At 41.7% G+C, this 16,391-nt stretch overlaps 1 protein-coding gene across 3 annotated transcripts in view; it reads left to right on the plus strand.

Annotated features, from left to right (window-relative positions):
* LOC144763565 (uncharacterized) overlaps window positions 1–16,391 on the plus strand; it is an 803,973-nt gene that overhangs the window by 666,884 nt on the left and 120,698 nt on the right. For all 3 annotated transcript variants that reach the window (XM_078649286.1, XM_078649284.1, XM_078649285.1), the window contains one exon: window positions 6,727–6,877. In XM_078649286.1, the coding sequence (XP_078505412.1) occupies window positions 6,727–6,877 (151 nt within the window). The remainder of the gene's footprint in view (window positions 1–6,726; window positions 6,878–16,391) is intronic.

Genomic DNA, 16,391 nt, shown 5'->3' on the forward strand with positions numbered 1-16,391 from the left:
TTTAGCACCACAATCTTTGTTGAATCCCTTTACTGGAAAAAACAGGCGCTTTATTCTGCAGCATTTTTTCCCTATTTTTCCTAAAAAAAGCAAAAACTCGTATTTTGGCCAATTTTCGGTCCCCTCCAGGGGAATCCACAAACTGAGTACATTTGGAATTCTCAAGTTGTTGGAAGAAAAGGACACAAATTTGGTGTGGATACCTTATGTGGACAAAAGGTACAGAGGCCTAAGAGCAAACTACCCCAAATAGCCAAAAAAAGCTTAGCATGGGTAGGGGGAGGCCTAGCAGCAAAGGGGCTAGACCCTTTATTTTCCCATATTGGGTTGCAATATGAGTTAACTGTCTTGTTTTCAGATTGTGTGTATAGTCTGCCAATCTACATTGGCGGGCTGTCTGGTAGGGTTCTTTAATAAGACTTTCTTGCAGGTGGCACAGTAAACTATTCCCATCCCAATACATGCTTTACCATTAGAGTTCAATTTAGGTGCATGGAGGAGTAGTTTGCAAGGCCCTTACTAGTAAGTATTTCAAAGTGTTTACTTTCCCCAAGGACACACTTAAAGTGCATTTCTTCTATTATGTTCTTATGTTTGGACATGACTAGTGCCTCATACTTATCTCAGTTTTCTTGTACTGGAGATCCTGGGGTCTGTGAGTAGAAAGAATATCTGCAAAGAGTACTGGATTAGATTGCCCTTCTGGGGCTGTAAATGTATGACTTCAAGGTGACTGGCCAATAGGTGCTGCTAGTAGTTCCAAGACAGGTGGAACAGCAGAGGGGCTAAGGGGCAGTCCCATATTGCACGTACATCAGTTCTGAGTCTGACTGAAAGGCTCCCACAATTAATCCATATCAATCAATATGTTAAATTTGGATATGGATTCTTGCCATACATCAGTCCTTTCAAGAGCTTGAAGGAAATATCCCATCTGACACTGTCAAAGGTCTTCACCCCACTTGCTAAATGGTTGTGAGTCTTACAGAGTTATTAGTCAGTCATAGGCAGCGGGACGGTCATCAACGATTTCTTAAGAGGCATCATGGCTCACAGCTGTAGTGTTCGTATGTTGTTAATAGGTGGGTTTGGGTAAAATGTTATGTCAGTGCTGGAATGTTGAAGTATTGAATTCTTTATCATTTGAAAGAGGCTGTAGGCCGCTGTACAACACATACCAGGTGTCGCAGTTCCATATCAAATAAGCCTGCATTTTCAAAAAATGTTGCTCTTTTTTTGGATTAACACCACAACAGCCCATTTGGAATTCTTGGTGAGGCTAAATATAACGTGTAGTCTCTCGATTGGTATCTTGAATATTTGCTTTTATTTTCATGTTGATCAGAGAAATAGTTCTATAGCTGAAACAGAACAAAGGGTTTGTCCCAGGTTTGGGATGAATAAGATTAGTGCATTTGACCCAAGTGTCAGCCAATCAGAATATTTTTTATTTGTCATAATCCCATAAAATGTAATTTTCAAAATACTTAATACAATGAAAACAATCCAGCAGAAACCTGGTATAATACATATATGACAATTCATGTTCTAGAATGGAACACTCTGGAAAAATATAGTAGCCACTGGATCTATTTTTATTGGAGGTGAAGAAATTTAGTTTATACCCTACCTATTATCCCCTGGTATATTTTTGGGTGGTTTGCAGAAGGCAACTATCAATGTTTCGGATCTCCTTGAGATTCTATATCAGTTATTGAAGCTAATGTTAGAGAAGTGTGGCTCAATGGTTAGAGCGGCAGACCCTGATGCAGTAGTCTGGTCGGGACCAGGGTTCAACTCCCGCCTCGCCGGGTCTCGGGCTCAATTTCCTTGGACCTGATAATTCTCGCCTCGGTGCCTATTCTAATCATGAGTCCCACTCTGCACCTCTGGGCAATAGCTTGCTTAATCTCTACAACGGCCCCAACAACGTTGAGGATGCCCGACTTCACCTTGGGGGTGCCCAGGAGTGGGCTCCTCACAGGGAAAGGCCAGGAAGGGTTCCTCGGTGGTATTCGTACAAGCGCCGAGATGCCTACGGGTAGTCATGCGTTATACAAGTGCGTAATCATTTCATTTCATTATGTTGGGATTTTTACCGGTAATTTTCATTTATCTGATTACGCATTCCTCATCCAAGTACTTACAGTCCCTTCCTCCCAAACAGTCTTCTTTGCAGGTTTTGGGATCTTTAAAGTACCAGGAAGTTTTATTTCCATTGCATAGTAAAGAGTGTGGGTCTATTTAGGAGTGCCAAAAGAAATGGAGGGTGCTTTTGAAAGGGTTGTCATCGGGAGGCAGTACCTCCGCACTGCACTTAGTAAGTACTGGAACGAGGAATGCGAAATTGGAGTAATTCTATCGACCATCAGAAGGCCTGATGCTGCAGAAAGAAGTTCCATTTACCTGAGCAAATCCTTTTCATGGTGCATGTTAAGTGGTACACAAACATGCAGGCTAGTCCTGGTTCCGGTGCATGTGTCACAGCCAAACCAGTTGTGAACCAAAGTTAGTCAGTTTCAATTCTCACAAAGTAGATTTCAGGTGTGGAGCTAAATGAATGTATCCAACAGACCCAAAATAAAACACATGGTTGCAGACTCGGGCCGCTCAACTCCCAACATTCACTGCACTCGTTCGGGCACTCCTTTTGACAAACGTTTTAAAACTCTTACAGTTGTTAAGGTCCCCCCTCGGCTGTATATTTCCAGGGCATAAACAAAAGAAAAAAAAGGTGATGGGGACACGTTGCCATTCTGTGATTAAATCCCCATGAGGATATATTATGTTCTTAAGTTTTCCAATCGCTTGTTTCCAACCCCCAGATTCATCAAGGCCACATTCTGCGAATTCCAAATTGCGATAATTACCGAATCGCAATTTAGAATTCGCAGAATGGGATTCATGAAGAAATGCGTCCAAAAAAAGCGAATCTCAATCGTCCGCAATTGCCAATCGCGATTTTGCCAAAATCTCATAAAATTCGCAAAATCGGCCGTTTTCCATGTTGAAATTGCGATTTCGCAATTACCGAAATCGCAAATTGCGATCTCGCTAATTGTGAGATCGCAAAAATGGGAAGTCGCATTCTGAGCACAATGATGACATCACAACCAGGAAGTAGGCAGTTCCCACCCTCATTCTGATCCCTGAAAGTGGAAGCAGCACTGGCCAGAGCTCCACTACAGACCACCTGCAGCAGCACACCAGGAGACAAACAACCTCAGAAAATGTCCCACGAAGCAGCAGGGAGCAGTGCCCCGGGCAGAAAAAGGAAAATTAAATTTTCCGAGCAGGAACTTGAGTATTTAATAGAGGGAGTCACAAAGGACCATGACCGCCTGTTTTGTAAGGATTCCCGGAGGGTGCCTGAGGCGGACAAGAGGCGCATTTGGCTGCGCATCTGCGCAAAGTTTAATGCAGTGGGAGCGACCCAGCGCTCCATTGACGAACTTAAAAAGAGGTGGTATGACCTCAGAGGGCGTGTAAAAGAACGCATCGCAGAGAGGTTGGAGGAGCGAGTTGCAACCGGAGGAGGAGAGCCCACTGTTGGACCCAACACCCCACTGGAAGACCTTGTGGAGGACACCTTGTATCCAGAAGCATGCGTGGGGGTCACCCGGCTGGACTCATCCCGGCCCAGCCAACAATCCCAAGGTAAGTGCCATGCGACTGCGACCCTGTCCCCTAACAATGGCCATGACTCCAGAGCTACCCATTAGACAACCACAGGAATGCAGGCCATGCACACCAGAAATGCCCAATTGCATTGTGGGACTCGTAGTGTGATCGCAATTACCAGATAGCCCCACCTAGCCAGACCTGTCAAGTGAGAGTTATTCCTAAAGCCAGTCAGGGAATGCAAGCCTGAATGCATGTAGCAACCTCCCATGTGCAAGAAACATGTCATTAATCATGGTCCCATTTACATCACAGGTGGCACTGAACAACCCAGCACCGACAGTGAGGCCCTACACATCGATGAGAACCCCGAGGGAGAGGGCCATCCTTCCACTCATCCCGGACCATCACAGTCAGCAGCAGCAAAACCACCACCACCACCCCATGTGGACAGGGCCACCCCTGCAGCCACAGGTGCGGCACAACCACCCCATGTAATACCCACGGCAGTGGCAAAGGCCACAACAGCAGCAGCCAGGAAGCAGACAAAGTGCACAGCCACTGTGCGATCACAGTCCAGCGGACTGGTGAGGGAGCAGCGTGACGTAATGACACGCGCTGGCAGGGGGGGTACGTGTCCCAGATCCTGGCCTGACCATCGAACGTCGGATGCTCGGAGTCCACCAGAAGCAGGCACGTCACTTGGCAGCCATCCACCTGCAGCTGCTCAAGACTGCGCGTAATGTGGGCCAGCTCACAGATAGCATGCAACTCATGACCGCAGCTGTCCGTGAAAACAGCCAGGTCCTGCTGTCCCAGCAGGATGTCACCCGCCGCCGCCACCGCCAGCTGCTGACTCGCCTGTCAGCTTACACAAGATCGAATCATATAATTGGAAATGCCACCTCCCAACTATCGGGTCGCTCCCTTGCGATGCAGATCCAGATGATGCAATGCTGCCAGGACGTCGCAAGGGCACTTCAGCAAGTCACCACAGCAGTACATAGTCTGCAGGTGACTGGCCATGGCCAAGCTAGTTGGGGGGGATGATGCCAGTGAGGGCAATTCCAGCCACAGCAGCCTGTCCTTGCCGCTGGTGACGGTACCCCGCCGCAGCACCAGGCTCACTGCAGCCTCACGGGCTAATACTGATGTGGAGGAAGTTGAAAGGCGACTGGGTGCGTCCACCCGGAGGCGCCACTGACTCATTGTACTGTACCAGCAGGGCCATGCTGATGATCCAAGCATGCCCTCTTCACAAACATGGGGATGTATCAGTGAATACAGCTCTCATGTAATATTAAAAAAGATATCTACATTATTGTGAAAAAAAATAAGATTTAATAGTCACAAGTTAATCTGACTCATGTCATTATTTCATTTGCCATGCATGAGTGAAGTGTTGGGTGAGGGGAGTGGGTGCACTAGAAACAGCTCATTGTGATTTGGTTGCGGCGCCTGTGTCCTTCAGCAGGATTCTCCCCGCGTGCATGAGGCACATGTGCAGGTGGGCGGTTGTCCCCTTCCGACTCACTGCCAGAGATCTCTACAGGTATCCTCCGCTTGGTAGCAATGTTGTGGAGTATTGCACAAACGGCCACGATGCGGCAGCAGACCTCAGGCTGGTATTTGAGGGCCCCACCAGTCTTGTGTAGTATGCGGAATCGGCTCTTCAAAAGCCCAAATGTCCGCTCAATGCAATTTCTTGTGCGGTTGTGTGCAGCATTGTTACGCCGTTGCTGTGGTGTGGCAGGGTTGATGTATGGGGTGAGGAGGTAGTCACGGAGACCGTAGGCGCTGTCACCTGAATGAAAGGGACAGAGGGTGAGTGCCTGTAATTTGCAGCCACATGGTCACGTTGTACTATTTGTTGGCATGTGTACTTACCTAGAAGGTGTCCTTCGCCAAAGTCTCCCCTGGCCAGTCGTGTGTGCATGCCGCTGTGCCGGAATATGAAGGAGTCATGTGTGCTCCCCGGGTATTGTGCCACTATGTCCGTGATGATTGTCTTAGCGTTGCATACCATCTGGATATTCAGTGACTGCTAGGTGTTCCGGTACATGTATTCTGTTCCTGCAGGCGGGCAGATGTGGGTACAGTCCATGCATCCAATTACATGGGGGAATTGCGCAATGTTGTAAAAATTTAGCTTGGTTTGGTTCAAGTCCTGTTGGGTGGTTGGGAATGTGATGTAATGGTGTAGCTTGGTCAGCATGGCTTCCAGGAAACTGCTTAGGCAGCGGGACATGGTGCTCTGGGAGATCCCCCCTGCAACGGCAACTATCCCCTGGAAGCTTCCTGAGGCCAGGAGATGCAGGCTGCATAAGACCTGGACTTGGGTGGGCACGCCATTGGTCCTCCTCGTTGGGTGCTGCATCAGGGGGTCAAGGTCCCGGATGAGCTTTGTAATCATTGCCCCATTCAGCCGGTACTTGGAGTAGATTTCCTCCTCAGTTTGGCCCAGAAGTGTGATCCGCTGGCGGAAAATTCGCTCCTGGATCCTGCGTCTGTTCCTTGCTGCTGCCTGGAGCCTTCGCCGCCTGACCACCATGTAGAGTCCTGGCATTGTGAATGTCCTCATGCTCCTACTGTGTCTCCTTAAGTGTGTTTGGTCAGGCCCGCACCTGTGGCTAGTTTGGGATTTTTTTTTTTTTTTTTACTTCATGGCTACCACCTGGTTTGGGTTCTCCTTAAATTGCGCCTCGCAAATAGCGAGTTTGTGGTTTTTCGCTAATTGCGATTTTTCATGAATTTGGTTTGCGAATATTTTGCGAATTCGCAAATAAAATCGCAGAATCATTGGAGTCTCGCTGATTCCGAATCGCTAAGGGGGTTCCACCTAGATTCTGCGATTTTAATTGCGATTTAGCAAAATATATTTTGCGAATTCGCAAATTGGTCAGTTTTCTTTTCATGAATTGCGGCTCATTGAATTGCGATCGCAATAGCTAATTTGCAGCTATTGCGATTTTGGTTGATGAATCTGGCTGTTAGTGTCTTATTTGCTCCGTGTTCAAGTTGACAGACAAGTAACTGCTCTTAGGGTTAGGGTATGGGTTGATAATACGGTTCATTTGAAATAACTGATGTATCCTTCTTTCATAGCCGTGCGGTCTGGAGGAAAATAATTTCCTTTTTCAGCCAGAAGCCATGGACGTCTTCCCTCTGCCAAGCCCGGAGGACCTATTCGAAGTCTCGCACATGAAATTTGAAGATTTGCAAAAGGATCTTCAAAAATTAAAGAACGATTTGAAAGGTACAAACAATATGGTTTACAACCTATTTAAACATACTTTGACTTTTGATTATTTGAAGGTGGAGAGGCAGAATTTGTCTGAGGGGTAATTGGGAGAACCTCACCTCCTGTAGAAACATCTTACAAATATATATTTTATTAAATGTTATGAGAACCAATAATAAAATTATGATATTTGTTATTGTTAGGCTATCGGAATAGTCTGAATTCATACTGCTGTTTTGTCCAGAGTCCGTTTGAAATTTGCTATCCATCTTATCATATCCTACATACATTACGGTGGTGCTGCAAGTTTACACTCACCGCTGCTATGATTTGCAGGGCACATTGTTGAATCACGTCAAAGCCAAACCAGCTATCCATTGATCTGATGTTGTTAAATCTCTTCTGATGGATACTTCTAACTGCAGATTACTTATTTAGTGAATATCCCAAGGCATCACTGGGTCTGGAAACTTCAAAGCAGTACTCCTGCATGGCAGTAGATGGAGGCAAGCAGATGCACGCAATTAGTGTTCCACTCCAGAAGTACCAGGCAAAGCCATATACAAGTTCCACCCATGCCTGCTGATGTCAGCTCCTTTCTTTCTGTGCCTTCAGAAATGGATCTGGCGGTAGAACGTCTTTTTAAAAGTCTTTTCTTCCCAATTTATGTCCGTGTTTACCAGGCATGACACCTCCCAAAACAGGGGTTAAACCTTGCTGGGACTGTCGCAAGGCAATGTAATTGTATTTATATAGGGCTTGCTACCCCTGAAGAGGTGTTGAGGTGCTTTTCAGTGAACAGCACACTGCTCCAGAACCCAAAGTGAATTAGTGGTGGGTTAGTATAGGGAAATCTAATTTGTTAAATTGAGTTTTGGATATGCGAGTCTGTTAGTTGGATTGCATAGGATAAAAGAGGGATAGAGGAAGGAAGAGTCTAGAAAGTATTTGGGAGATCGTTGTAGTAAAATGAGGTTTCGGATGAGTCAAAGGTGAAATTGCGGAGGAAAGAGTCTACAGGAGTTATGAATCCAATCACAGTAGTGCAAGGAGGTTTTGGGATAAGTCGGAGTGGAGGTAGAGGGTATATTGAAAGATATAGGATGAGACAGAGTAGTGAACTGGAGAGAGTTGAAGTTTTTTTTCTCCAGTAGGAGTAAAGTAATAAATATATAGATGCAGAACTATATAGAAAGGTATACATGGACGAGATATAAAGTTGTAATATATAAGGTCCAAAATGTACATCTACGGGTAAATAGGGACTCTGACTTTCAATTGTTGCTGTACACAAAACTAATTTATTTATGTATTTTAAAAAATATTTTGTTGAAAGGTTTTTATTTATATTTATTCCTTATTATGTTGCCCAATTTTTCAATAGTGAAGCACGTATAGATACAATTATGATCACATTTACACCTTGTGATAGATAAAATAAAACAGAGACCCATGAGCATCAAATAACTTGTATGTAATCTATGCAGCAAAATATTTACATGTTTAGCGTTGATCATATATATATATATATTCACTGAAAAAACCATAGGTTATAGACCATATATAGTTAGGAATTAGCATTTAAAAAACCTTATTTTACTCACACAAAACCATTGAAATTCCATATATAGTTAGTTGTACTAACTATATATCGCGCACCCGCAATCCACTGCTGATGATGTCACATATTACATCATTCATGACATGGTCAGTGACATCACTGATGACATCACTGATGACATCTCAAATGACATCACTGATGACATCACTGATGACGTCATCCAGTGACTGTATGTTTCTGTAAAGTTAAAATATGTCTTACATATTTAAGAATTAGTGGATTTATAAATGTCTGGATGAAGGATTTATTAGGTGCATGACTGACTGTATGAGTGAGTGGTTAAATGTGTCTCACTGAGTGCATGGGTTAGTGACTAAACTGTCTCAATTTGTGCATCATTATCTTTGTTGTTCTATAAACTGCTGCATGTGTTGATCATTAGCTATATGATTAACTATATGCGTTATTGATTGGTTTCCTACGTATTTGTATGGGAGACTGAGAGTGTGTATGGGTGGCTGGTAGGTGTATGACTCTGTGCATAGATGTGTGAGCAGTTGATTCACTAGATGTATGGGTTCAAAAGTGCATGTGGAAACAGCTGTATGGGCGGTTGACTGTGTGCATGAGTGTATGGGTGAGTGAATGGATATCTCAGTGCTGCATGTAAAAGTAAGTACATATGTAAAAAACAGTACATGTGAGAGTTGACATATATAAATAACTGTGCATAAGAGCCAGTGAATGTGTGAGTGGCTGTATGGATCATTGTGAACTTGTATCAGGGATTGTATAAGAGAGTAAATATGTGTTAGTATATCTTTGAATAAGTAAGGTGTGTATAACTGTATAGTTGAGAAAATGGATGTGTGATTGATTCTTTCCATGACTGACTAGGTGTGTGTGTAACTCTATGGATGAGTGACAGTCTGTGAGTGTCTGTTTACACTTACTGTATCTAAGGTTATATTAGAGTCTGAAGAGCTTCATCGTATTATCACATGAATGATGTCATCAGTGATGTCATCAGTAATGTCAAATGAGATGTCATCAGTGATGTCATCAGCGATGTCATTTGAGATGTCATCAGTGATGTCATCAGTGATGTCATTTGAGATGTCATCAGTGATGTCATCAGTGATGTCATTTGAGATGTCATCAGTGATGTCATCAGTGATGTCACTGACCATGTCATGAATTATGTAATATGTGACATCATCAGCAGTGGATTGCGGGTGCGCGATATATAGTTAGTACAACTAACTATATATGGAATTTCAATGGTTTTGTGTGAGTAAAATAAGGTTTTTTTAAATGCTAATTCCTAACTATATATGGTCTATAACCTATGGTTTTTTCAGTGAATTTTCAAGGTTTTGTAAATGCTAATTCCTAACTATATATGGTCTATAACCTATGGTTTTTTCAGTGAATTTCGTTGGTTTTTTAAAAGCTAATATCTACAGAAGTAAAATGTATTCTTCTTTAAATCCAAAAATATATTTTATATGTTTATTAATAATTTTTTTTAAATATTTTTTGGGTTTCGCTCCCGGTCCGCTAACCGGGAAGCTTCCAGTTAGCTCAATTCGATTCCGCGATCCCGTCCGCGAACCGGTAACAAATCAACATAGTGACGGTATTGCGTTGCCGCGTAATGCGTCTTATGACGTACTGCGTTAGCGCACCCGGAAGTGCCCCGGGGCGCGGACCGAGGCGCGAAACGCAACTCCCCGGAAGCGATCCGCGGCGTGAAAGCGCGACGTATCGCGTTGCCGCGAAATGCGTCTTGTGACGTACTGCGTTAGCGCACCCGGAAGTGTCCCTGGGCGCGGACCGAGGCGCGAAGCGCAGCGAACCGGAAGCTAACCGGGGAGCGTTCCGCAGCGCGTAACATGAAAGTTAGAGTCATGTGACTTGTTAATAAAGCTTTTCATTGGTTCATTTCACTTTTAGTTTCATAATTATGGAAGGCTAGGTCAGGTGACCTAAAAATAACACTTTTCATTGGTTGAGAAGTATTGTTTTTTCCAAATGATGAAAACCCCTCCTTCTTTCCTCACTCTGACTTTCATCATTGTGAGAGGAAGACCTTTATTAATACTTGAGAAATGACTTCAGTACTTGCTTCAGCTGGTGCACCCCCACCACCACCTCCACCTCCTCATGGGAAGAGAGGACCACCTCCCCAGGTGATCACCAACACAGAGGAGGAAGAGGAAGAACTAGAGGAAGAGGAGAGAGAAGAACCACAGTTCTTGGAAGAGGTGCCCCGGGTTTCCCATAGGAAAGCCAGTTTCATCTGGCAGTTTTATTCAATCCCTCCAGGGCAAAAGAAAGTGAATGCGAGGTATGTCACCTGCCTCATCTGCAAAGAGAAATTATCAAGAGGGACTGATAAAAAGTATAGCTATGGGAACTATACCATGCATAGGCACATGACCAGGAAGCATCCACTTAATTACAGCCGGGCGGAAATACGGGATATGGAACAAAACCCAACAGCAACTCCTGTGGCCAGGTCAACATCGTCAATATCATTGACACCAGCAGAGGCACGGGAAACTGTGCCAAACATCCAAGAGAATTTTGGGCACATGAAACATACTTGTATGCACTGTGGTGCGTTGATATCATGTGGTAACATGAGTATTAATGCCATCAACCTGGCTTATGACAATCATAATTGCCCTAACCGCCCCCAGTAATTTTTTTTTGCTCCTGTTGAGCCCTTTTCAACGCCTGTTTTTTGTTGTTCCCCCCCCCCCCAAAAAAACCAAAAAAAATATAAAATCGTTCAAAAAATACAAAAAAAACAAAAAATGTTCAAAAAATACAAAAAAAATATAAAACAACAAAAATATTAAAAAAAAAGTTCTTTTCAGAACTACCTTCCCTTTCCAAAAAAATTGCTAGAATGTTTAGCACTCTGGCAAGCTCTATTTCTTTTGGTTCGCTTCCGGTTTAGCTTCCCGGTACGCGTACCGGGAGCTAACCAAAAAAAAAACTTTTTTAAAAAAAAGAGTAAGTATAAGGAAAGTAAACAGAGAGTGATGTTTCAAGAAAGACAGCTATAGGGAGTAAAGAAGAGATACTATTTAATAGATCTATTTACCAAAGAACAGACAGAAGATGGTATAATTGTGAAAAACAAAATAGATAACGAAGTGAAAGAAAAACAAGCATTGGCATAGCCAATAGGTATCGACTTTTGGACCTTCTAAGTCTTTAGTTATGCAGCATAATATCCTTGGTGCAGCAACATCAACTGTTGCATGGCTAAACACGTATAAGGTCCCAAAGGCGAGACCTATTGTCTATGCCAATGCTTGTTTCTTAAGTAGAATTGCAATACGTATGGCTCTTCCATGTAAAAAAATCTTATCTTGTGCTCTAAAGATTGCTAAAGTCTCGACAGAGAACAGGCTAGATTGTAAGTAGGGTAAATTGCGCTTGGTGATCTGTTTGAGGGAGCGTCTGCTTTGCCTGGTGTCTTTGGAGAGCAATTTTGATTGTTATACTGGACAATATAGCCCTAATGTAAATAACATAGGGGCATATTATCAACATAGGCAATAACATTTTTGCAGCTTTTATCAGCAGAAATGTGTCGCTAAAGCTGCTTTTGCGGCAGAAAACTGCTGCTAAAGCCGCTTTTGCACCAGTTTTCTGCCAATAAAAAGAGCAATAATTTTATTGGCTGCATTCATAATATGCCCCTTAGTGTGCTTCAACTACACAGAGAAAGCATTATGAACAAATAGTGATACAGTGATCAGTCAAAGACACTAAGAGTAATAGAGACGGAGTGAGTGAACAAGAGTGAGGAACTATGAGAAGAGAGGGACTGAGAAAAAAAGTGGAAGGAGTTGAGTAAGTAGGTAATAGAGAAAGGAATGAGGGAAGTAGCAAAGGCAGGAAACTGAGGATTAAAGAAATGAAGCAGTGGAACTAATAGTAGTTCAATGTGATAGAAATGTAACGAAAAGAGTACAAAATACTTACCTTATAATTGTCGTTAAATTCCTCACTTTTTATTTTTATACTTTCAATCTGTGAAAGAGAGAACAAACATTTGAAAAATATAAAAACATGTATTAAAAAATTACAAAAGACAAGGGCAAAGATTGAAGGACAAACAGTTTTTCAATAACTTTGACACTTACAGAAGCTACACAGTCCTAAAGATATACATTTTAAACTAACACTATCTTGATGCAGATGAAGTGAGGCCTATCTTAAAACATGGTGCATCTTTTGCATTGCTGTTGTCTCAGAAAAGTGTCGCAAGACACTAAAATTTAAAATAATTGCTTCAGGATGCCAATAAGATGTCTACTATCCAGAGTTTTGTTTCAGGTGAGGCCTACTCAGGGTTGCAGATGAAATTTCGAGTTGTTGAAGAGAATAGAGGACATAATACATGTGAAGGTCTACCAATGAAGTGAGTCATGTCCACTGCAATCTTCAACAAAGTCCAAACCTCCTATGTTTCCCTGGACAGACCTAAACTTGATCTGCACAATGTGATTCGTAATGATAGGAAACACACATGATGTAATTGAAATACATGCAATTTATTTTGCTCATTTCACAATCACGTCACTTGTGTTTCCTTTGCTTATTTATCTCATTGTGCAGATGTAGTCTAGCATATCAAAGAATACGCAGAAGTGCAGCACTGCATGCAACAACTTTGACACTTACAGAAGCCTCACCTTCTCCATGCCTCCTACACAGTTCTACATATACATCATAAATGCAAACAGTACAGAATTAATTATACATCTTAAATGGTTTATTTTTGCTGTTCTCAGAATGTATCAAAATTCACTAAAAACAGTGACTTGAAGGTATTCATCATGTAACAGCGGGGAAAAAAAAACACAATCAAAATGATTGTGTTTAAAAAACCCATACAACATCAGAAATTAAAATTCAGAACTCCTTAAAGTTAACTTACTTCCATGACGTCCAAGGATGTCCTATGAACAGCTTACACTCTTTTGTGCTGTTATTACTTTCAGCCCGCCACTTTCTGAAAGAAAACCTCCATCGTTTTTAAAAACACGTTACATGCAATAAATGACTTCTTGCTCTGTACCACTATTTTCCACAAGGCCAAATCTAGTCAGAGATATTTATAACTCTTGGATTTCTTGTAAGCCAATCCCATCATTTGGCATTTCCGCAACTTTCACAATTAAAATGTTGAAGATCATTTTCACAATCCTGGAATAGTAATATCTTCCCCTTCTTGCTCAGTCATGTTCTACATTTCCTATGACACTGATACTGCTTAATATGAAGCAGACTTACACTACCTCTATGAGTAGTACAATTATTTAATTCTCTACATCACTTTTAATCTCAAAGCAATGTAAAACAGTAGACAGCATTGCAGACTTACATTCCCTCTACTCCATGTTTTGATTGGCTGCTTCAATTAGCTTATGAAAAGAAACAGTTTTTCTGAACTCATTCAAAGTGCACATATATCTCCATGATGTCCAATCCTATGATTAGAAGTTATGTCTCTGAACTACACTTATCCTCAAGGCCAAATTGTGTAGGAGCCATTAGAACTTCTTGAAATTCCACAGAGCACATCCCGAGATTATTTCCCTAAAATTTTGGTTTTAAAAACACCAGGTAAGAGTTTTTAAGGTCATACGGCAATTTTTTTTTGAAAATTAAAACAGAATCATTGCAGAATGACCAGCCATTTCTAGACTTTAAATAAGCTGTGTAATGTCCTGATGATATTGAAGGGCCGTCATGATATATAATTGCTGTAGTTACAAAAGTCCTTCCTGATATTGACAACTGCGAAGCTACAAAATTTTTTATTAAAGTTGTCAATTTTGTTCCATCAGGCCTACATCGTTGGAACATTAAAATGACGTACTGGCCATATGTTCGTATAAATAATGTGGACATCATTTCAGATTTACATTGGCTACACTCCATGTTGTGATTAGCAGCTTTTACTAGCTTATTAAAGGAGACTGATTTACTGTCTGGCAAAGTTAAATATATAAATCTTTCTGAGTCTACACTAGTAGTACTTGATACCATACAGTTCTCGCAGTCATGCTGCCATTGATAAGAAAGCCCAAACAGCTGATCTACATCTACACCTTCAGCATGTAATACATCAAGCATATACATAAAAAACTCCTGACAATCTTGCTGAATATTTTGAGAGAATTGTGTTTGGCCTGAACATCTATCTAACAGATTTCTAATTTCAGACACACTTTCTATGTTTCTTCTATCAGTGGTACATTTCTCTAACACAGAATTTAACAAACTGCAAAATCTTTGATCAGAATTGACCACAATCTCTTCTTTTACATTTTTTAGAGAAAACAAAACATTAATTACTACATTAGCATAGCAGTTGACACCAGAACTGTTTTCAAACTGAAAACCAACAACATCTTCAACAGAATCCTCTTTGTTTCTGCTTGTAATTTTAGGTTCATCGACTTTTCGTCTTTTTGCTACAACCTCCCCAGTATTGGTCACATTTCTTCGTTTCCGGCCTACCACACGTTTCTCAAACAAAGGATACTGAGGCAAATGTGGCGCATACTCTCTTCTTAACCTATTGTATTCCTTAACACAATCTAGATCCGCACAAATGTTTGTGACATCACACTCAATCAAGTACAATCCCGATAAAGTTCTAACTCGTGACAATGCCACATATGCCATACCCTCCTTGAACACAGAACTGCCAATATTCACCAATGCACAGTCTACACTTAAACCTTGCGATTTATGGATTGTCACCGCATATGCCAAGCAAACAGGAAACTGCTTACGGCGAACATATAAGTCTTTCACAAGCAAAAATCTAGCAGAGCAACGACCAATTAGCTGTACTTCCTCAATGCCATCAAATTTAATTTTTAAAAATTCAATTCCATCTCTATTTCTGTATTTTACAAAATCAACAACATTACCCATTGACCCATTTACCAGACCTCTTTCAACATGTAAATTCCTTCTTAAAATTATACGGCAGTTCAAGCACACATTCAGAGTCTTTTCAAAACCTGCAGTTTTAGATATAGTCTTCTCTAATGAATCCAATTTTGTTTTCAGATTCTCAGACAAAATAATTGTTGATCCCATATGCTCTACTCTGTCAATAGCTTCCAGTTTCACAATCTCTTGCTTTTCTAAATTCAACATTTTGTTGTTGAATTTGGCACATTCTGCAAGAGTTGGCATCAAACATATTCCAGATTTCTTATCAGTAATTTTCTGAAAAATATTCTCAGGCACAACATCTTGTTCTGGATACAAATTTGACAGTAATCGTGCATGTAAAGCTTCTTTCCCATGCTCGGTCACTTTTCCAATTCTAACATCTTGTAGAATAGTCTTGTAAACTTCATCCTTCGCCTGACGCATATTTTCATGCAGTTCAGCATAATTGAAGTTTAACCATATATTGACGTTGCCAATGCTGCCTAGGCACTTCCTAGTATCTTCATGCGTGAGCATTTTGAACACAGGTTGCCCTTTCACTGGTGTCAGCTGTAGAAGATCTCCGAAAACAATGATGTGTTTGCCACCAAATAACACATCATACTCTGTTTTGAGAACTTCTTGCATCCTCAAATGCACAAAGGCAAGCATGACATTGGAAACCATGCTTACTTCGTCAATGATAAGAAGTTTCATTTTCCTCAAGATTCTTGAAACTTCAAAACAAGCATCTCCAGATAGCTTGTGATATTCTAATTTGTTGTCATGCTCCACTGGCAGCATCAGTAAACGATGTAAAGTAATCCCTTTAATATTATGTGCTGCCAGTCCAGTTGGAGCAGTGACAACACAAGACAGAGATGACTCTGTCCTTTCCTGCAAATAGCATGAAATTGCTTTAATGAGGAAACTTTTTCCAGTTCCCGCTTCTCCACTCACGTACAGTCGGACAGGCTTCAACAACGT

Source organism: Lissotriton helveticus, chromosome 6 (assembly GCF_964261635.1).
Source record: "Lissotriton helveticus chromosome 6, aLisHel1.1, whole genome shotgun sequence".
Taxonomy (NCBI): Eukaryota; Metazoa; Chordata; class Amphibia; order Caudata; family Salamandridae; genus Lissotriton; species Lissotriton helveticus.